The 22,550-nt window shown below is 49.6% G+C and overlaps 2 protein-coding genes across 3 annotated transcripts in view; both read right to left on the bottom strand.

Moving 5' to 3' along the window:
* Positions 1 to 3,173: 3,173 nt before the first annotated feature.
* On the bottom strand, positions 3,174 to 7,110 carry LOC146182332 (nucleoredoxin-like protein 2). 2 transcript variants are annotated; one of them, XM_084575985.1, is made up of 4 exons: positions 7,000 to 7,110; positions 5,682 to 5,912; positions 4,047 to 4,150; positions 3,174 to 3,346 (listed from the first exon to the last, which is right to left on the bottom strand). In XM_084575985.1, the coding sequence occupies exons 2-4, from the start codon at positions 5,868 to 5,870 to the stop codon at positions 3,199 to 3,201; spliced, it is 441 nt and encodes a 146-aa protein (XP_084432111.1). In that variant the 5' UTR covers positions 5,871 to 5,912; positions 7,000 to 7,110; the 3' UTR covers positions 3,174 to 3,198. The 2 variants fall into 2 exon arrangements, with proteins under 2 accessions (XP_084432111.1, XP_084432112.1); XM_084575986.1 differs by lacking the exon at positions 7,000 to 7,110 and having other exon boundaries at positions 5,682 to 6,110.
* Positions 7,111 to 9,552: 2,442 nt separating this feature from the next.
* The window catches only part of LOC146182331 (phospholipid-transporting ATPase ABCA3-like), a 51,137-nt gene continuing 38,139 nt past the window's right edge, over positions 9,553 to 22,550 (bottom strand). The window contains exons 15-21 of the mRNA XM_084575933.1: positions 21,756 to 22,037; positions 20,348 to 20,559; positions 19,742 to 19,993; positions 15,195 to 15,382; positions 14,955 to 15,128; positions 13,985 to 14,201; positions 9,553 to 10,874 (exon numbers count right to left, since the gene is read on the bottom strand). Coding sequence (XP_084432059.1) covers positions 10,509 to 10,874; positions 13,985 to 14,201; positions 14,955 to 15,128; positions 15,195 to 15,382; positions 19,742 to 19,993; positions 20,348 to 20,559; positions 21,756 to 22,037 — 1,691 coding nt within the window. The 3' untranslated portion in view covers positions 9,553 to 10,508. The remainder of the gene's footprint in view (positions 10,875 to 13,984; positions 14,202 to 14,954; positions 15,129 to 15,194; positions 15,383 to 19,741; positions 19,994 to 20,347; positions 20,560 to 21,755; positions 22,038 to 22,550) is intronic.

Here is a 22,550-nt window from a genome sequence, read left to right as displayed (position 1 = left end):
TGCATCCTGGTTATAATCCCCTCCGCTTCCATGCGGTCCAGTTTCTGGAGCAGGGGCTCTTTGTGCGTGTGGCACCCGCCTCGAGGGCAGCGCTGGTCGTCTTCCATGCTGATCCTGTATTTCGCCTCGTACACCCTAAGCCGCGGAATAGAGCGGGAAATTCTTCAATAATCCACTGCTTGTTAATTCCCTCCTCAAGTGACACTGACCGGATGCGTGCTATGAAACCGAATTTCTCACATGCCTTAAGGCCAAGCAATGCCTGTCTGCTCTTCGCCACGTAAAAAACCAACGGTTCACGTTTCGCGCCCACTTGAAGAGGCGTCACTGTAGTACCAACATGTTGTATACCGTTGCCTCTGTACACTGAAACAAAGAACAGCTTGGCTGGGGCGCAACGGTGGCTTTCGCTTGAGTCTCCGGTCAACGGCAACAAATTTGCCTGGACTCCCGTGTCGACTTTCGTGTGCAGTTATCTGCGTCAACTTTGACAGGAAAGATCCAATCGTCCGAGCTGACGACGCCTGCTATGTGCAAGTCTAATATTTCAAAATCGTCGCCCGTGGCTTCTTCAGGGCACTACACTTCTTGAACACTTCTCGCTCTGCAGTACGCCGCGAAATGGTTCGGCTTTCGGCACAACGCGCACTTGCCCCATGCCGGACATTTTCTCGATTGGGGACAGCTGCCGCAGAGTTTGCACTGCCGCAGTCTTGCCCCGAGCCGGCTCGTCAAACTTTCCTTCGACTGCGCCAACCTCCGGTGCCATTCCTGCCAGTTCCCAGACTCGCGCCTGACTAGTGGCGGCCTCAGCAGCTTTATAGAAATAAATGGCTTTTTCGACTGTCAAGTCATTCTCACGCAACAGCCTGTTGCGCAACTTCTTGTCCTAAGTCCTACAAACTAACTGCACACGCACCATGGAGTCTTTGAGATCGCCAAAGTTGTAGATGTGCTTTGAGCTGCACATTCCTCAAAAATCGTTTAAATGGCTCCCTTCTCTTACTACTTCAGATGCCCATAGAAACAAGTGTGACAGATACTATCCGGTTGGACGTAGGACGCTGAGACCGTGTTAAAGAAATTTGCAGCTTGGAGGCGTCGTCAAGCGGTCGCTTCTCTATTGTTTAATTTTCGATCCGTTAGTGGCACCAGTTTCCTTGCCAATCTAATTTTCAACGATTTCGGAGTAGGTTCGGGCACGTTAGTCCAGAGAGAGGGGTGGCTGATCCTGGCCCTACGGGGTTGGGACAGGTAGGTCACTGGCGATTGCGACGGGGGCTAGCCTGCCACCATATTTTTATCTGTTGTAGGCCGTTATTACACGCGCTATCGTTTCGATAGTGGAGGACGGCAGTTACGACGTGCGTCTTTCTCTCTCTCTCTCTTCTTTTTTCTTCTCTATTTTCTCTTATGTCCGCACGAGGCAGCGGAGGGGCCCCGCCGGGGTGGTGCAGTGGTAAGACGCCCGTCGGAGTACCCGGGTTCGAACCCGACCTCGGCGGCTGCGTTTCGATGGAGGCGAAACGAAGAGGCGTCCATGTGCTGTGCGATGTCAGCGCACGTTAAAGATCCCCAGGTGGTCGAAATTACCCCGTAGCCCTCCACTACGGCTCTTTTTCTCTTTCCACTTTCACTCCCGCCTTCCTCCCTTTTCTTATGACGCGGTTGAGGTGTCCACAGAAAACAAGTGAGACGGTTACCGCGCCTTTCCCTTCCTATAAATCAATCAATCAGGCAGTGGAGGTGGCTCAGCTAGAGAGCCAGTAGCAGTCCCGTGCATTTTCTTTTCCTTCTTCCTTCAGTCGCAACAACGTTCGTCCAGGTGCTGGCAATCTGGCGGCTCCACAGTCAGCAAGAAGTGCTCGCTAACAGTTAGTCTGCCGCCTCGTTGCCAGGAGCCCACGCGTGCGCTGGGGTTCATATAAGTCTGACCTTACGGTTCAGCCCTCAATCCAACCCTCGTCCCTCCAGGATTCACGCCGTTTCCGGTGAGATTGTGCCTTTTAATAAATTGCAGATGGCTGTCTTGCTATCGCTGGTCCAACGCAAGCAAGCGCTTTAGCAACTTCCTCGGTCGTCTCTTTATGCGTCTAAGAATAGTGGCTGCCGACGCGGAGGCACCCGGTCCGTTAACTACCGTGGCAACCGCCGCGCCAGACTTCCCTCTAGCCGCGCTCATTCCTTTTCAGGTTCCATCTTAACAAAACGTTTCGCGAGTGTTTCGGCTCTTTTGGACCTTCTCGCGGTATTAAGGTGAAAGCCTTTAATGGCTCATACTGTCGTGGACAAAATGTATCCCGCTTTTCCGGCGTTCTGGTTGGCCGAAGCGGGATGACGTCATAGAGGTCTCGACCAATCACAGAACAGTACCACAGTATGTGCGAATGCGTGCCTTATATGGCCATAGGTCAATCAATAATCAATTGCTAAATAATGAATTACCAATTAATGACTAAGTGATTCAATAATTAACCAGATAATGAATAAATATTTTCTCAATCATTTATTAACGTAAATTACTAATTAGTGCCAGTTGCGCAGCAGAGTGCGGCACTCAGGCTTTCGCCTCTAACTACTTTAGTCGCTAAAGTCCTCGTAATTTTTATGCTCCGGGTGCATATTCCTCGGGAGTGGGAGTATCATTTTTATCTACATTTGGGGGGGGGGAGGGATATGCTTGACCGAGAACCTTTGATGTAATTACTGACTGGTGATGTCACATCGGACGATACATTTTGCGGACACTTCCGGTGCCAACATAAAACCTTGTAAAGCTTTCACCTTAAAAAGCTAAGCGTCGGTTTGTCGAGTCTGAAACGCACGAAGGTCTGACCACGGCCGGTCACGAGGGAGAGCGCGTTTCTCTCTCCCTCGAGACCGGCCGTGGTCTGACATACTGAGGTATGTGCAAAGGCGGGTCCGTAAGAATGCCATGCACAAAACACAAGGAAGCCGAATAATTTCGGCTCTGTATAGATTGCGCACGATTTCTTGCGTTGACGTTTAAAATCTGGACGGCGTACGTAAAATATATATTTTTTCATGCTCTGTTCTGAACCTGCCATATATGCATATATAACATCTGACCGAGTTAAGCCGTACACTATGTCTCAGAGTATCGGAAGGTTGATAAAATGCCTTGTTAGCTCGAGCTGGTCATTAACGAACGCCCTAATTATTGCATTTATTCGTGGTTCATATGCAAGTGAGCCAGTCCTTGAAAGCTTGGCTGCCTTTCGTCTGGATGTCGGCCCTGCCGTTGGCGCAGATGAGCGCGCCATCCAATCCCTTGAGGACCACCAGCGTCGGTATGCCAGCCACCTTGTAGCGAGCCTTGAGCGACCTGCGATAAACCAATTCACAATCCATTATTTTAACACGATAGCGTCGAAGTGCCCCGTTCGCAGAAAATCTTGTGTTGGCGCCGGCGATAGCGTTGTGAGTGAAAAATCAGCATCATTGCGATCAATGGACATGACTGTGCACTAACTGGGCGTAGGGTTGCCTGACGTTACCATGCAAAATCAGCCTGCCAGGATCGTTGCACTGACATCACCTCTAGGCCACACAGGCACATTCATACGGCTTGGATAAAGCGGGGCTTTATATTTGGGCTTTATATGAGGGCTTTACATGTGGGGTCCGTTTTGTGCTTCGTTCTCAGAGGAGCCGACAGCCGCGGGATGAAGGAAGAATTGAACGAGGCCCTACAGTAAAAACACAGCCGCTCAATGGAGGCGGACTAAGTGATCTTCCATTGAGCACCAGGACTAAGTGATCTTCCATTGAGCGGCTGTGGTGGAGGGCTCCACTATCGGCCGAAGGGAGGCTGCACAACATAACGTGAATTGAAAGAGTGTGTAGAGGTAATGCTGCTCTTCTCTCGCTCTCTGGGCCGTCACATTGGTTTAGTCCTTAGCCAAAAACATGGCCGTGGCTTGTAAGTTGAGTGGCCAATTGCTGCCCGTGGTCGCACATATGCTTGTATCTGATACAGAAGAAGAAGTTCAGTGAACAAAGTAACTACGGAGCGGGTCACTTACGCCTGCAAATTATCGCCGTGGGGGAGCGAAAGCCATTCTGCGTGGTGGTTCTTCAAGTCGTCCTGCATTTCCTCCGCAGTTCGGTTCTGAGAAATGAACACGACCTGCGGTGAGAAGAAAAGCATGTGCAGGTTGTCTGTCGGCCACGACGCAATCACGCCGGTAGGCATCCGTCAATCATGAGCGCCCCCCCCCCCCCCTCCTCTCTGCTACTTTAAATTTTAAATGAAGTGAACACAATAATGTTTTGTTATGCTCAAGGAAATCAAGCATAGAATATTCCATAAAATAACAAGCTGTACTTCTCAGGAATTCGGAAAGTATGACGCGTGTTCGAACGTAAAAAACGCAAAGTCCTACGGTTTGGTTTGTGCTGTGCGGATAGGTGCTAAACAAAGGATTGGATTGGATTGGTACTGAGGCTTCCCTTTTTTGCCAGGTGGACCAGAAAGGTCCTAGCCAAGTCAATTCCCTACTGTGACGGAGTCTGTCCCGCCCTGGCGCCCCTGTTGCTGTCCAACGCAACTCATACGAAGCCAAGCATTGAAGCCGTACGATGGTGTACGGTTCGATAATAGGCGTAACGGATATGCAGTGTGGTGCTGTATTTTATTCAGAAACGTCGTGGGCTTAAGCACGAGACAAAGTCATTAGGTAACGACAGCTTAAGTAACGACATTCGTGGGTTCTGGGCAGTGACAGTAGCTCCTATTTTGATGAAACTCGTGTGCAAACGTTGCAACGATATACACCTCTTCATATCTTAACAGTAGCCTCAGTTCCGGCATTTTTGATAGGGAGGGTTCTCGAATAACTGCTCTCACTGTTCGACCACTTTCTGTGTGGCGAACATCACACTTGCATTATAACAGGATGTTCGACGTCTGAAGCTAGGGTCGCTGGTGACACCGGTGGTTCAGGTTAGGTTACACGTAAGCACTCACGCCGTTACGGTGGCTCAGTGGTTGGGAAGCTTAACTGTACTGACCAAAAGGACACGGGTTTCATCCTGATCACGGCGGTCAATTTTCGATGAAGCCGAACAGTAAGGTGTCCGTGTGCTGCACGCGCTATGTCAGTGCACGTTAAAGAACCTCAGGTGGTCTAAATTTTCGGAGACTTTATTACAACGTCCCTCAGAGCTTGAGTCGCCTTGGGACGTTAACCCTATAAACCTAACCAAACTAGGGTACATTCAGAAGTAGGTGGTTTCACAGCCGAGCAAATCTGAATAATCAGTCTAGAATCGAACTCACGATCCTTGGTTTGGGAGTTGACACGACAGAAACGTTAGTAGGGTTTAGTGAGAGCGGTGCTTTAAATGTTTTCGTGTAGTCCCTCACGTTATGCAGTAACTAAGCCAGGGCGCTACTAGCGGAACGTAGCCAACCGTAGCCGACCGAAAACGACCAGCTACTCGAGAAGGGGCCGGCTCATAAAAGAAAATAAAACAGTTGGCACCGAGACTACAAGCTTTCCACCCCGTCTCTGCGTTCCTCGCGCGTGCCTGCGTGAACGGTGCCGTTTCAGTATATTGAGCCATTAATCATGTTAACAACCTGAGCCCATAGCATGCGGCAGGATTAGACTTTTGTGATCAAAGAAGTCAATGGCGAAGCTGAATGGGACATGTACCTCGATAGGGAGTCCATGTTGCTTGGCATCCCGGTAGGCTTGGGCCAGCAAGGGAGTGAAGACGCAGCAGGGCGGGCACCACTGGGCTGAGAAGTAGATGCAGATGATCCGCTTGTTGCGCAGGGCTGCGTCGGCCGAGATGCTTGTGCCATCCTTCAACATAAGCTGTCTGCCACGGAACAGGTCCATTCAGTGTCAGGGGTGTGAAGCTAGGCGAAGAGCAAGGCGGGTCTGCGCGCGCAGAAGGTAGACGAGCTTCAAATTACGCGTCATGAGTCGCCCATCGTGTATCACGAAGAGTGCAACGTATGCTACTTGACCGGCTACTGCGCAAAGCTTGAACAATTGTGATTGCAGCAGGAGAGTAAGTGTACTAAAAAATGCAACCGAGCTGCGCTTGCATACCGCATACCGCATTCGCAAAGCTTGCTTCAGATCTTATCGCACTCAGAGGAGGAGCTAAATCTTTCGGAGTTATACGGTAAAGTAGAGCAGAAAAAACATAAGATGAATATTGGTATTCACCGCGCATTAAAAAGACTCAGCGCGTACTCTTGCATCTTGTCTCTACTCAAGTGCGGCTGCCGCAGCCGCCTGTTCGAAAAATGAGGGACGCGCGCTTTACGTAGCGCCTGCTTCGACTCCCGATTTGACTGGGAAAACCTCAACAGCACAGAAATCGGAACGGGGGCTTGCTTAACTTCAAGGAGGACGAGGTAAAGGCGCCTGAAGAGTAAAAAAGAAAAAAAGAAAGGAAACGTGCGGTGAGGCCTGGGAGACTGTGGGCTTGCTTATACTTCAAGAGGAAGACAACACGGCAGCGACGGCTGGAGAGCAAAAAATTAACATATCTTGTGGTGACGGGGAGACAGTGCGCAGCTCAACATGCCGACAAAAATAAGTATTTACTGGGGCAAAGTCCTCCTGTAAATAAACTCTGGCCTGCGGACAGAGCCTTTCCTCTCATCCCTATAGCTCAAGATTATGCTGTCGAGGATTCCGCTGTGCCAAAAAACGGGCATTTAACGACTTAAGTGGCCTATAGCCACGGTTTTCTATCCAGCTCAGGGAAGGTGACAAGTGAAGAATTCAGCCTTCCCCCCCATTTGGCTAACCCATGGCGGGTCTGCACGCAGTGGAGGCGTGATGCTACCGCGTCCTGCCCTTCCTCAGCATGAAGATCACAGAGTCTGCTGACACGGCCCATCTAAACACAAACCCGCGATCACAAGTCCGCGCAGCTTGGCTACATGGGCTCTAGCGACGTGCAGGTGCAAGTCGCTAATCGAGATAACATTTGAAAGGTGTGTCTACTGACCTGGTCAAGATCCAGGTCGTAGGTAAAGGCGCAGTTTGGTCCACTGCGCGCTATCGGTCGTCCACGGGGTGATGCTTTCTTCACTGGTAGGCGCGAGACACTCCACGCGCCAGCCCATGTTCGGTTCCGAGGCAGTGCCGGCGAGGGAGAAGCACGAGGCCGTGACGTACGACGGCTGTTTGCTTCCTCTTTATCTTCTTCTTGGTAAATGACAAATACTCACGAGGTGAGGCCTATCGGCATTAGACGTAGCCTTGCGCTTTTTGCATTAGTCTCAAGCGCGGGGAACCCTGGGAACGAAGGGGTCGACCGACTAGCCCGAGGTCTAACAAACCGGGCGGGCGGCTCCGCTGATCTAGAGGCCTTCGCCGAGGCCCCCTTGAGACCACCCCGTCGTACTTTACTGCTAGCTCCCTCCGAGGAGAGCTAGGACCAACTTCTTACGTGCTCAGACAAGAAGACGCAGCTGACGCTTGTCTCGTGGGCCCAGAGCGTCGCCCCCACCTGGGGGCCACGCCAGGCCGACATGCCTTAATTACTCTTTTGGCAATAAACGTTGTTTATCACTCTCTCTCTCTCTCTCTCTCTCTCTCAAGCATGGTGTGACAGGTTTTCGTATGCGTTGCCAGGATTCCGGAAACATAGTATTTATTAACAGTATTTATTGCTGTTAAAAAACAGATATAACAGTATAAGTAACAGTGTCCTGATTTGCAAGATTTGCTCAGTCAGGTGGCAGGTACCAGATAATATAGCCTAGCGATGATTGATTGGTTGGCTGGTTGTGTGAATTCATAACTTGTTCCAGTAGGCAGGTGCTTTGATAGTACATTACCGAGCACCGACTGGCTGTCGGGTTGTGTGGCCTCGCAAAGCCTCTCGATATGGCTGATTGGGCAGGAGCTTTGGCAGGTGGCGAGTGACATAGCGGATCGCCGATTGATCGTCGAGGTGTATGACGCCATGAGACCACGCGACATGGCCAAGTTTGCAGGTGCCGAGAGCGGCACTGGTAGCTGGATTAACATCCTCCTATTAGTGTAAATAATAAAACAATATAAAGATCGAGCCGAGCACGTCGGGAAGCAGTGAAAGAAACCTATAGCAGGAACATTGCCTCTAGTGTAGTTCAGTTTCGAAGCCGCTGTCCGAGCTGTCTCCCGCCGTGCTCGTCCAAAAAGGAGACTGTCTTTTCAGCTGTTAGCTTACGAACGTGTTCTCCTCTCATCCGCCGTGCTCGGATGCGCTGATTGGCTATATGTTGAGATATGCCTGCCGGGCACTTAGAGATCTACTACGAGTACAGACGAACGGGGTTGCTGCATGTTTATATCATCTCGTCTCTTCTGCCTCCCAAATTCCCTCAGACAGCTCACTAAATGGCCTCGTTAAACAATGAACAACAAGTCACGCAAATAGAGAAGTTGGCGCCTCGGGCCAGGGCCAATAGCCTCCAGCCTCATCGCAAATGTAGAGCTGCAAGAAACGACTCCACACGTAAACATTCCACAATGTTCGAACCTGTGACCGTATAGGAAGGTGCATCCGAGCCAGTCACCTCGGGTCCCGTGGTAACAGGTTACGGTGCATTCGCTACACGAGAGCCAGCGTGCATACCGCCGATGATTTCTGGCCTTGCCGTCGGGATAGATTTCGGTTCGCTCTCGACTAGTGAAAAACACAGTGAAAAACAGATTTCTCATACCAAACTCGTACAAATCTAATTCTCATATATTTCTCATATGATGAATGAGTTTAGTAAGAGATTATATGATATTAGTATGAGTTTAGTATGAGAATTTGTATGAGGTTATTGTGACTTTGGGTTTTTTCACGAGGGATTGACTACGAGTGGGATCACCGGGTCATCTCACTGGCAGACGTTCCGTCGAGGGCTGCGATTTGCGCCCGCCGGACATTCCGACGGTCCAAGATCCGTGGGAAACGAACAGAAGGGCTCGACGAGCTGACCTAAACGTAGGCGATGTGGAACGTCGCGTTGATGAGCGTGAAATATGCTATTGCACTTAACTATTCATCTTAAAAACATCCCAAGAACATCCCAACTTTTATTTTGATTGACTTGTGTGTTTTCTTGGGCATGTGTGCTTCTTAATTTGCTAACCCATAGTTTCAAATGCCCGTTCGTCACCACCACCCTACCATATTTACTATAGTGAATCAGCACAATGGCACAAGGCCAAGAGAAGAATGGGAAAGACACAGCATTGTTTCTGTCCCTTTATTCCCTTCGCTTTATGCCTTTGCGCTGCTTCGCTAGGTAAATATGCAGACCAACTCGCCCACCAGTTCATGTTGTACAACCCTACCATAGTTTCGTCTTCATTCATCGGGGTCCTGGCCTGGGCGGAGTATTGCCATGGCGCCCCACGCGACGATTTAGAGACGAGAAATCCGAATAATGCGGCTGTGTATATGTTAGCATCACAGACTGCTTGCTGTTTGCGTATTCTGCACAAATGCTCCAGACGCCATAGACAACCAATTGGCGCCTTTGTATTTGCTTTCATTATACGTATGTGGCATCGAAAGGCTTCTGGGGGTATTATTGAGGTTGGATAGATGTGGGACAGGGTTTTGGCCATTGGAGCTTGGCATGCGAATTTCCAGTGGACGCTCCACCCATGATGGAGATTTAAGTTGCCTATACATCCTAACCCTTATTCTGTCATTCTTTCTTCATGTACATGTACAGTGCCGGTACATTTAAAATGTAGAAAAGCTTGCTTCGAATAAAGAAAAGCGACGCCACCGAAAGCAGAACCCTCGAAGCGCTGTTTTTGAGGCAATCTGACGACGCACCAAATCGCGTGGGCGAATGCAGCGGAAAGGAGATATTTTGCCGTCCTTGACGTCATCCTTGAGCTTCTCCGCACTGTTTTGTCGCAGTTAGGAGAAGGTAAAATTTTATTGATAATAATTGCGATGGCTAGTGTAAAAAACAATAGATCTGGCATATAATAAAAACGAGCAGCTTATAACAAGTCTGAATCCTCGAATATCGAGGAAATTTTGAAATAAGTGACGCAAACGACCTTCAGTGTTTCGCGACAATACACACATTGTCTCATTACTTGTACAATACAGAGGTGTCATAAATAGATGCAACACACAACGATTGTACCAAAATTACACGGCGCAAGGTTTATGTATAGATAAAAAAAGAAGACACGTTGTTATACAGCTATTAAATACTAAAGTTCGGTTTGATATTTACGTGGTTCATTCCTTATTCGTAGTACCTTATTTTTCAGTGTTTGCTATCCGTTATGTCCCATTAGCATAAATTCTGTAATTGCACGTTTTTATAACGGTGTATACCGAGGTACGACGAGGAAGTTCGGGGAGATGGGAATGCACGTGAATATTTGCTGCCTTCGACATCCCTCTTTCGTAATCCTTCATACAGATATGCGGAACGTATATGAAGCACTTTTGACCGACTGATGAATCTGAATGCCGTAGGCAGTCGTGAAGAACAACAATCATCATGACGCAACTCCTTGAGAAGCGGAATCTGTCTCATCGGCGCCGTGGCGACGGCATCCGGCGGCTGCGGCGACCCGCTCCCGCTTTCGGGCCTCGCGCAGACTCTGCCGACGGCGGTGTCGGTGTCGTTCCTCGCGCCCCCAAGGATCGACGGCCGTATCCTTGCGGAAAGCCTCCTTGGCCGCCCGGCGGGCCTCGGCCGCGTCTTCGGCCAGCTCGGCGCGGGCCATGCCCAGAAGGAGCTCGTCCAGAGAGCTCTCGGCCACAAGCACCGACTCGAGCCGGAACCAATGGCGCAGCTTGTTCACGCGCGAGAAGACGTGGCTCCACGGAAGCCTGTTCTCGATGTGGTACAGAAACACGCCCTGGCAGGCAGAGAGAAGGAAATTAGAGTGACTCAAGTAGACGCGTCTCTGTAGATCGCGTGATGAGCGCCCTATGTCTGCACATGTGCCAGGTACTGTGAGCGAGCACATTACTAAGGCGAATGCCTTATATGGCTCACGAGGCGCCATATCTGAGGCTGGAAGTTGTTCGCAAAATGTGACCCGGGAAGTGGTCCCAGTCACGTGATTACAACAGCCGAGAGATTAACTTTTTAGGAAACGTAGCGCAAAGAAGACATGGACAAAATGAGTGATACACACACGAGCGCTTATTAAGCACTCGTGTTCTTTGCGCTACGTTTCCTAAAATGCAAATGCACCAACTCGCCCAATTCAACATTCTTGTGGAGAGAATAACTGACGGAAACTAGCTATACTGTAATGAAAAAAAAAATAGCCTAATGAATTGTGAATAATGAACAGATAATGAACAAAGAATAAGAAAGGAAAATAAGAAAAAAGAGTAACAAAAATAATAGAGGGAAGTAAAAGTAAAGATTTAAGGAAAGACAAATCAGATAAAAATAAAACAAAATAAAAATAAAAGCTAAAATAAGGAAAACGAAAAAAAAATCAGTTGTAGATGACGGAAAAAAGCTAAGAAACGCAGAACGAACTCATAACGGAACTAGTCCCGGAACTCGCAATGTGTTCGCATTTCCGCACGTAAAGGTAAATTAAGTGCACCCCCAAATTTTTTTACTGGAGCAGATTAAAGAACATTTACACCTTCATTCTTTCATTTACACCTATGGGGTTGAAACGCGGAGGATAACGAAAAGGGTTTTACTTAAGCTGAGGACAAAGCAGAGCGCTATGCTACGGAAAATGGTAGGTGTAACGTTAAGCGATAGCAACCGTGCGGATAGAGTGGGTAAGAAAAATAACTCTAAATGCTGACATCCTAGTGGAAATCAAGGCGAAGGAATTTATTTATTTATTTAAAAATACTGCAGGCCAGAGTTGGCCCAAGCAGGAGGGGTATGGAAAAAACACAAATCACAACACCACGTGAAAACATTTCATGTGACACAGCAATAATGAAACTCAAAAGATAACATATCAAAGACAAATACAAATACATGCTGAAAAATGAATATATGAGAGTCACTTCCTTTTTCAGTTCAGTTCAGTCGTTCAGTCGTGTCCGACTCTTCGTGACCCTATCGACCATGTCACGCCACGCTTTCCGGTCTCTCACTATCTTCCTAACATCACATAACTTCATCTGCAGTGCCTCGAGGATGCCATCTAACCATCACGTTCGCTGTCTACCCCTTCTCCGGTGACCCTCAACCTTTCCCAACATCAAATCTTTTTCCAGCGACTCCTCTCTTCTCATCAGATGACCAAAGTAGCTGAGCTTTAACTTTAGAATTTGACCCTCCAATGAGCAGTCAGGGTTTATGGTCGACAATATCGACTGATTTGATCTTCTGGCAGTCCAAGGAACTCTCAAGAGTCTTCGCCAGCACCACAATTCAAACGCGTCAATTCTTCAGCGGTCAGCCTTTTTCACAGTCCAACTCTCGCATCCATACATCACAACTGGAAAGACCATAGCACGGGTTATACGGATCTTGGTTGGCAGACTAATGTCTCTGCTCTTTACTAGGCGGTCAAGGCTAACCATTGCTCTCTTTCCCAGAAGCAGGCGTCTCCTAATTTCATGGCTGCAGTCTCCTTCCGAGGTAATCTTGGAGCCCAAGAAGAGAAAATCTGTCACAGCTTCCATTTCTTGCTCCTTGATGCTCCAGGACTTGATAGGGCAAGACGCCATGATCTTTGTCTTTTTAATGTTCAGTTTAAGCCCAAACTTCTCACTCTCTTCTTTAGTGAAGCAAAAATGTTTTCAGCACCTGTTCCACACGTTAGGAGAGTTAAATATTGATTCAGGGAGTGCGTTCAAATCTGCTATTGTTTGAGGGAAGAAACTGTGATTAAATGCGTTTGTTTTAGCAAAAAAGAAGCTGTAAGGAGTGCTCCCTAGTATGGCGGGTCCTTCGAGCAGTGGAGTGCCTGAGAAATGAAGGGGAGAAATGCTAAGCCTACCTGTGATAATTTTATGAAGGAAAGAAATACGGTTTAGCTTTCTGCGCGTACGAAGTAACGGAATGTTATTGTATTTCATAGCTGTGTTGGGGAGTCAGACCTTCTATATTTATGAAAAAGAAAACATGAAACGTACCGCCTTCCTCTCCAAGCTGAAAATCGTAACTGGTCTTACTGGTTTATGAAACAATTCCCAGTTGATTCCCATTGAGTTCCTACCGAGTTCCCATTGGAACCAATCAGAACCAATGGGAATTCAGTTGGAACTAAATGGGGCCAACTGGTACCAGCTGGGCTGGATGAGCTCTAGCTGATAGATATCTTGTAATGGCCGCAACTGACTAGAAAAGAGTAAATATGCTTAGTTATGAGAGGTAAACTACAATGACTATAGGCATGACACAGCATGACTACGAAACGACCACTATGTCGAGCGACAATTGAATGACCGCAACTGACTGGAAACAAGGGAAAGAGGCAAATGATAATAGGACGCGATGAGAGGCAAATGACAGAAGAGGAAGGGTTGGCTGGGCCGTTCTCCTTTTAAGAGACTTCTAGGAGACCCTCTAATTTTTTTTTTTTTAATGTTCATGTGCTCAATCTCAAAGCCATCGATTGGTTTCCAATTAGAGATGCTACCAGATTTATCCGGAACATCTGTAGCCGGGAGCAATTGGCTCTAAGTTGGTCTAGGTTGTAGGTTTTTTCAGCGCGCTCTGTCTATCGTTACCTTTAAATAGAGCACCGTCGACAGCGAATGTGATTCCGTTCTTTGGCGATCGTCTCACAAGCTTCATGCTATCTCGATCCCAGAGTTTATGTATTTTCGGGTGCAAGTTAGCCCAATAAACTGTTTGCTTTTTTAAACCATTCCGCTACCTTCCCAACTGCCGCCACCATTACACAAGAACATCGCAGGGACTACAAACTCTGTGCGACACTTGGGCGTCAGTTTGCTGTGACTAGATAAGCAGGGCGGCTGCGACCAGAATAACTGCCATTGGAAGCGAAAAGTGGAGGAATTGTGCGCGTACCTCTCGGCAGTCAGCCTGCCTGGCGCCGGGAAATAAGTGTGTCACTGCCTTATCGACGGCCTGCAGCCCGTATATGGTGACTTTTTCGTATAGGCGGAAGGTGAGAGTGAAGCCCGCGGCGAATCTCTCTCTGAGCTGGTCTATGGTGCCCAGCGCCTTGAGCTCTCCAGCGGCCATGACGGCCACCCTGGTGCACACCAGCTCGCACTCCTCCGTGCTGCGACAGAAGAAAAGAGAGGGAGGGAGGACGAAGCCAGCATTAAGTCAGATCAAGTCTAAGCTTCCGGTCCGCTGCCGTGCGACTCGACCATGGAAGAAGACTCGACGTTTAATTCTCGCGTCGTCGTCGCCTGCGCCGCGGATGGGGCATAGAGGATACAGTGTTGCGACGAATGGCCAGAATTTCGACTGACGTCTCGCATGACGTCACGGTCACACTTCACATTTGTTGGTTGGAATGTCAGTCTGGCAAGGGTAAACGACTCAAATTTGTCTGACGCGGCAGGCGAAAGTAACGTTTCTAGCCTTTTATCCTGCAGCCCCCACGATGCCGTTATAGTTCCACGTCTGCATTCACGACTGTTGGTCATTTTTTGTGACGATTAACTCAGGATGTTTTTTGAGCCCCGAAAGATACGTTGGCGTACTTGCATATAGCTAGGATCACTGAAGAGAGTGCAACTCTAGAGGTAAGCTCTAGAGCTTTTCTTTTAAATGCCAAGGAAAGGACACTCTGAGTGCTAGCTAATCCAGTTGCAGGAAAAGAAACAAAAACAAACAAACAAACTGGAAATTGTTTTGAGGAAACGAAATCCACAGTACTCGATGCACACCTCACTCCTGCCACGAGGGCCGGGGAGAAGGAAAGAGTGAAAGAACAGAAGATAAAGAAGTGTCGTAGTGGAGGGCATTGGATATAAGCCGATAAACTTGGGATGTTTTTCGAGCACCAAAAGAAACGTTGGCGTACTTGCGTGTCGTCAAGATCACCGCGGACGCTGCTACTCGGGTGAGGTTTCGCAGCACCTCATATATCATCCCCCGACCGGCGATGTCGATACCGCTGGTGGCGTCGTCCAGAATCACGACTTTGGGGCAGCCGATAATGGCCACCGCCGTTGACAGCTTGCGCCTGGTCCCTGCGCTGAATGACACCAGCACCGTGCCCCCTGTTGACGCTGTTAGCTCATGCAGGAGCTGTATGTCTCACCTGTACGTCTCACACGCTTCAGGAGCAAAGTCAATAAGGTCGGTGACGCTGGAGACGCAGCTAACAAGGTGATCAATCTTCTCGGACGGCACCCCGCGTAGCCGGCCAAAGAACTGGAGGATCTCTTCACCCGAGAAGGCGTCCAGCAGGGAGTCTTCCTGGGGACAGTAGCCCAGGCGAGATTGCCACTGTGGAAGAAAAGCATCCAATGGTTCCAGAACATCTGGGTGCCAGTTACTTTTTACAATGCGAGTGAACATATTACGTCATCAACGAAGAGAGAAACGGACCAGCAAGATAACCTATACCTAGCGTGCGTGCGCACATATCTGCAGTGCGATGGACGACCTACAAGGGACGACAAGTATGGATACTGATTACTTTGTCCACAGTCTGTAGCGCCGTTTGTCAAAACATCATGTACACTATGGCAATCAGCTCGCCGTCCTTCCTCGCTCCGTGTGTAAAAGCCTATTACCTCATTTAGCGAGTCCTTGCTTTGCGCGAGTTCTACCTCATGTCTATCGCCAGAGTAAAGCAGGAAAAATGTCAGAGCAGAGGAGCTCATTTACAGTGCACCAGGGAAGAGATGCCGCACCGTAGATGAAAGAACATCGAAACAATCCTCTGGGTAGATCTTTTGAACGCTCACATCAACCACAAGCAGCAGTATCTCAGTCAATCAATCGATTAATCAATGAATCAATCCATACATCTTATTCTTCAACATACAAACAAATACATGTCTAAAAAGGGGGGAGAGGGGGAGAAAAAGCTAAACAGGACTGCATGGGTTTAAACTTTTCATTGTAATGAAAATTCAAAACTAAGCAGGCCGAACGTTTAACTAAGGCTGTACAAAAAAATTCAGCATCACAGAGGAGATGCTTTTGAGGTCTTGACCTGATATCCAGGTTGCGTGTGAGGGTATGCACATGAGCCCCCTGTCCCACTGTAACGGCCGCGCGTAATTACCACGCGATGTTACGCGCGCGCCGTACGAGAGGATGGTGAGGGGAGGGAATACCCGCCACACTCACTGCCTTCCCGTTCCCGTGGCGTAGTCACCGTGCGGGCCTTCCCTCTTTTCTTTTTAATAGTCGGACAGATACCTCCACAGCTGGGGAGGAGCTTGCTTCTCGAGATTCGCACGCGTGCGGTTCACATTATCTGCCTAGGGACCGCCACAGTCACCGAAACTGACCGGCCATCGTACGCAGTGACTGCTGCGAACCGTGAGCACGAATCCACGTGAGGTGAGAAAAACATTCCTCTTTTCTTTTCGCGTGTGCTTCCGCTTTTTATAGTTTGTTCCACATCCGTACGCGGACGAGACGTTCGCTCGCTACGGCGTTTTAGAGCGCAGCTCTTTGGCGTCCGTTCCTGGGTTTCGCGTCGGCGTCGGCCTCGTAACCAGCTCCGCCCCCCTTTCATCCCCCCAGCGATAGCAGCGACCGACTGATACCGCTGGATGCCGCTGACGCCGCTAGAGAGTCAAGATAACGTGACTGCATAGAACACCGTCGCCGCCATGCAGAAAGAGAAGGAGAGGGTCCCCCCCCCCCCCTCCTGTGTGGCGGATAGGGTGTTCTTCAGTTGCCGACGCGCCGGTTATTTCACGTAGGCCCCGGCACGTCGACGAATACGTGACCACCTTCCCACGGCTAGACCTGGTTCTTGGCGCTGCGGAAGCGAGGGTATCATATTGTTTGCGTCGGCATCGGCGGCGTTGTCCCTGAAACCAACTCCGCAGCTGGGGTTGACTCACTATCGGCGTCAGCAGCATCAGTCAGTCGCTGTTATCTCTTCCCTCCTCCCTTAATCGCGTTGTCCGCTTGCTGCGCGCGCTTCTGCCCCCATCGTTTGCCGCTGGGTGTACACGCCGCCCCCCTCCCCCCTCTTCCTGCGAGTCTCGGGTTGTCAAAGCGCCGGCTCGAACTTAATTCCTTTCTTCGCTCCTCCTCCAATGCAACCCCTGTGCGGTGGCAATCAGAGAGCCAGATCGGTGGCGGCAGCCGAAATTGCCGCTGCCGTTCGCCACTGCGAAATTATCTGCCAGTTCTTTCTGAGCCATGAGCGAGACGACCGGTGGAAGTCCTCCGTCTGCTGCTGCTGCTGCTGCTGCTAAACGAGCTGCCAGAGCAGAGGCCCAGCGCCGTCACCGCCAGAATCCAGAGCAGTAAGCGAGGCTGAAGCAGAAGCTCATCGCCGCCGTCGAGAAGACCCTGCCGTTCGCACCGCCGAAGCGGAGGCTCATCGCCACCGTCGAGAGCAACCAGGTGTAAGCGAGGCTGAAGCAGAAGCTCATCACCGCCGCCGAGAAGGGAGTCTTTGTTAAAGGAATACGTGTGAAAAATAAAAAAAAAGAAATTCTGTGATAGCGCATACATGTGTTGCTCGATTTCTTTGCCTCAATCTATCGAAAAGGTGAAACAGCTTATTTGCTGCGCTCAAATTTTTTTTTGTGAATATTGTCTTGTCGCTTTATAATTACTCACGTGCAATGAGCACTGCTTCGAGTAGACAACTCGTGGTTGTCCCGTCTGGCTCAATTCCGACACGTTGGTGACTTATCGCACAGCTGGTTATAGGCCACAGCTCCGATTTTTAGGGCTGGCATGCTGGTGCTAGAAGGCGACTTGCGTGTATCCCTTCGAGCGTTATCATAAAATAACCACCATAGGGGTTCTTAACCAGTAAGTCCAGTCAATAGACAGTACACGTAAATGTCGTTTAAGAACAAAGAATTACGGAGAACCCGCATTCGTAGTGAAAGCTACACTACGTTACCCTTCGCGCATTTCGCGTTTCCTGAAAAAGAGCGGCAGTGCGCATGCGCCAAGACCGGATTTCGCTACAGGCGCGCCGCCTGTTCCGCTCCTGGCTGCGCTAGAACCCCATTGCTGCGCTTGTTACCGAAGAGAAGGGGGAGAGTGGCGACATCCCAGCATATGCGCGTGCCGTCGCGCAGAGAATGGTAGTTCGCGCACTGCGCATGCGCGCGCCGAGAGCTGACCGAGTGGAGCAGAAAAGCGTCTGCGGCGTCGCATGCTCACGGCATTTCTGCCTAGAACGCCGGTGATGTGTTCAACGCAAAGCTGGTGGTGCTCGATGCAACGCTTGGTCGCCTGCAGCCAAAGCTTTCGCTCCACATTCGATTCAGCAGCGTTGAACCCCTCAAATTTTCTCGCTCGGCGCGATAGTGTTTCTAGCGTTTAGAACCCGTCGTACGCTAGCATCTTATGGCGAGCGAAACTTGTACCACATCGCCCACCATCTTGGGTATATTTTGAAATGTTTTGAAAATAGGTTAAAATGAGATGAAGGTGGCTACACAGAATAAAGAAAAACCGACAAAAGTTGAGGAGGAGCCTCAGTTCACAAGCCACGCCAACGTTTCAACAAGGGGACTTTTCCTCGTCTGGGCGGCGCAGTCATCACTGGCAGGGTGTAAATACAGTTTTGCTTCCGAAGAAAAGCAAAAGAGGGAGGGAGAGAGAGAATAAATTTTATTGATACAAAGTGATCACGCGGTAGGTTCACCCATGTCCGGGAAAACATTGGCGAATACGGCCCTCGAGGCCTGACCGATCAGCTGGCGCTGAAGGGGGAGCTCTGTGTGAACCAGCTTCGCCTCCCACTCGTCAGGAAGCCACTATATGGCGAAACATGTAAGCCCGAACGCTACCAAACCCAACTCGGCACAATAAGATTTGGCCCGCGCAATACCCCACAAATGCATATCCGGCCTGCGGAGAGATGCCCGACATCCTCCACATGGTTTGGAACTGCCCCGAACAACTTAAATCATACGGTTTACAGAGAAAGGGAGGAGCAGAGCAAAGAGTGAAATAATGTTTTCTTGGGCATGGATATCTGTGAGCCTAAAACGCTCTCTTTTTTTCAGGTGACGGGACCACCGATTACATATTCACAGAAATTCCTACCCAAGGAAACCTTTTCACTGCTTGCTCCCTTCTCTATATCTCTCTCTCATCTTCCCTCCTTTTCTTTCCTTCTTCGGCCGTTCGCTTGGCTTGTGAAAAAAAGCTCCCCCTCAGCCCTTATTATGTTCCCTTTCAAACTGCAGAATGTCGGCGCACTTTATCATTCAGACCCTTTATTCGGGTCTTATCATTGCGGAAGCAATACTACTCTGGGTTTCGAGCCTTCAGCGTAGCGCGGCGGTAGCCACGTCTTACCCACGTGACGCTGTGACGTCACACCCCACGTGACACACGGGCTGGCAGGAGCTGCCAACTTGGGTCTCTCGTTTCACACGGGACGGTTATGTCAGAATCAGCCTGCTAGGACCCTGGCATTCACGTTACCCCTATAGGCCACTAAGGCACGTTCATACGGCTTGGTTAAAGCGGGGCTTTATATGTGGGCTGAGGAAGAAGAAAAAGAGAAGAAGAACGCTCGATCACCCGCAGCTAATGCTTTCGCTCAATATTTGGTTCAGCAGTGTTGAACCCTTGTAATTTTTTTTTGTTTGCTCACAGTTCCAATCTGTTCTTGTCACGAGGAAAAATGCGCCCGTTCACCTTCCTGGGAGAGTCCGAGAGTCGGAGTTCTCCCATGTAGCACTCGCCGATGCTCGGGCTGGTCAGTCCGCACATCATTTCGGCCGCGATGCTTTTACCGCAGCCGTGGACGCCCAGCAGGCCGAGGCACTCGTCCGGCCTCAGCGCCAGGTTGAAGCCGCACACGGCGTACTCATTTTCATACCACTTGTGAAGCTCTTCGGCCACCAGGGCGTACTGGTCAAAGTTTTGCTTCTCGTCGGCGATGCGCACCTGCGACGAAGCGGGGAATATATAAAAGACCATATATCGTCAGCACAACGAGTGGGCATATTACATCGCCACTGGAAATGTATTCACGTCTGGCACCAGAAGAACATGTGCGGTGTGGTTATGACCACCGAAGATTTCAAGTGGACCCTGAAGCCTTTGTCGTCAGTTTTAAGCTTGATAGGCGGTATACAAAGATCCGTGCTATCGCGTACTACGTCATGCTGCCGTGTCAGAGAATGTTTTTTAGTTCAGCCGGAGATAGAAAACGATGCAATGTCTTAAAAGGGGCATATGTCTCTCTTGGAACGTGACAACATTTCCGTTTATTTGCGTAGTCAGGTACCCTGCATATACCTTGTCTGCTTCGTCGCCGATGTCCTGGTTTAGTGATACCTGCGGGGCTACCTTGCCGACGAACTCGGTGCAGAAGAAGCGCCCCGAATTGCGACAGCTGAGGTACACGAACAGAACCACCGCCTGTGCGACCAGACAGCACAGCTCCAATCCCACTGCAGGCATAGTCGGCCGGAACGGGCTCCAGTCGACGGACGCGTCAGGGCTCAGAGCTGCGGACAGGTAGAGAAAAGCGCGCGCCTTAAAGGACGCCGCCTCATTGCAGAGTTGGGCACGGCGGGCAGCTCATATAATGCTACAGATGTCACTGGTGTGTCATACACTGACGAAGGACGATATTAGTTCACGCTAATCAACATATGCACCACAGGCAGTCACGCACACCATCCTTCCCTTCTTTCTGTTGGTTCTTTGAGTGTCAGCCGTTAACTACTTGCCCAGCAGTTGATGTCAATACCCTCAATACCCATAGGGTAATAACGTTTTGGAGTCGCCTTTCCGCTTGGCGCCTCTAGATTCAATACAATGCCGACAAAATGTTGAATGTGATCAGTTAGAGTCGACATTCGTAAAAAAATTCAGCGCCATCGTGCGTCCCGATATTCCCTGATTTCATGTTAAGAGGGGGCGACGTGGTCTGCTGACTCCACAACTCCGCCGACCAATCAGTGCGTGAGAACATCACGTGACCATGCGAGCGAGCAGTATTTCGACCATAAGAGGGAATTTTGTAGCCGATATGGGACGTCATCTGGTATAGGGGCCGTCAGTAGGACGTATAGGGCAGGGTTCTGCATGACTGACACCATCCACAGGAATGGTAACGTTATCACATTCTACTCTGAGGGTTCAATAAGTCTACCCTGATGTTTTAAACGCAATTTTCTCTGCCATAAATGCGTGTTTTGCTGCCGGGTCAACCACGACACGTCGAAAAGAAAGAAGCATAAGATCGATTATCATGAACAAAATAATATAGTAGGTGCCTAGTTAAACCTGGTTTTAACGAGCGAAAACATCCGTCGCTTTGGCTCAGGGGTTAAGACGTCCGGCTATTTTACCCGAGTACCCGGGTTCAAATCCACTCCGATTAATTTTTAGTCGAAAACATTAAGCACTACACCGCGGACTACCTAAACCACCACCAAACCGACTAAGTCCTAGTTTGATCTTGTGAGGCCTTGCAGATCATTTCATTCTCACTCGAAGGCTTAAGAAGAAGAAGGCGAAGTGGGGACACATGAAGATCTCAAGGTCGTTCGCCGACACCTGGCGAACGCAGGAGTTTCAGGCCCGAGAGTACAGCTTTCGCTCGACAATTTGATGCGACTGCCCTCACTGCCCTTTAAGGCTGACAAAGGATGGGATTCCACACTGGAATTAAATAGAAAGACCGGGAGGTGCTTACTCTCGCAGCACATGTCGATGGGTGTCCGCAGGAGTCCCGCGAACGGGTCCACTCGGTATGTGGTGCGCAGGAACTCGTTTTCCCGACAGAAGGCGCGCAGAACTGTCATGTTTTCCAGTGCAGTGACAGCCATGTGTTCGCAGGCAAGACGCGTCCACTCTAGAGCCACCACCTTGATGAACGCCATGGGCACCGAACAGGCCGGCACTACGGCGCATGCCAGCGGCCATAAGTCCTGGCCGCTGCGCGCCAGAAACACGCACGCCTCCACGGATAGCGAGCCTGTATGTGCGGCTGATTGGTTAGAGCTGCAATGCCCGATGACCTGTCGCTTAACGAAGTATGCCTCTGATAAAATGAAATTACCAACGGGCCTAACAACAGTGAACAGATATGTGCAAAATGTATGTGGAAACATGTGTAAATTGAAAAGAAAATGTACGCTCAGGTCATGGATCGAGCCTTCAAGTTGCAAACATCAGCACAACGTTTCAGAGTGATCTGCTACCGCGATGCGTGCTACTGAAAGGATACAACTACGCATGCGCAAACTGAGTTGGAACTCTAGTAAAGTGTATCAAATTTATGGTGCCGTGTGGCTGTACCTTCGTTCTAAACATGAACAAACCTCAAGGGGAGTAGGCGTTTTTTCTATAGCGTTCTCCCAATTTGAGGTTCGATATACTCCGCTAGCCTTGGGCTACCATCATCAAATAATGGAGTAATTACAGCTAGCAGCGGAAGCAGTGGCGCAGTAGATTTCCACTTCCGGCAAATAAGGAGTGCTTGCGGCTA

This window comes from Amblyomma maculatum, chromosome 8 (genome assembly GCF_055883805.1).
Source record: "Amblyomma maculatum isolate TAMU_Amacu chromosome 8, ASM5588380v1, whole genome shotgun sequence".
NCBI classification, from domain to species: Eukaryota; Metazoa; Arthropoda; class Arachnida; order Ixodida; family Ixodidae; genus Amblyomma; species Amblyomma maculatum.
Note: the sequence above shows the minus strand (reverse complement) of the source record. Positions and strands in the feature narration are given on the sequence as shown.

Bases quoted from the DNA above. Each gene is read 5' to 3' on its own strand.
- LOC146182332 (XM_084575985.1), bottom strand. From the start codon at position 5,870: ATGGACCTGTTCCGTGGCAGACAGCTTATGTTGAAGGATGGCACAAGC. The intron at 4,151-5,681 runs GTACATGTCCCA...TTCTCACCGCAG, and splicing joins AACATGGACTCCCTATCGAG to GTCGTGTTCATTTCTCAGAA. The intron at 3,347-4,046 runs GTAAGTGACCCG...GGTTTATCGCAG, and splicing joins CACGGCGATAATTTGCAGGC to GTCGCTCAAGGCTCGCTACA.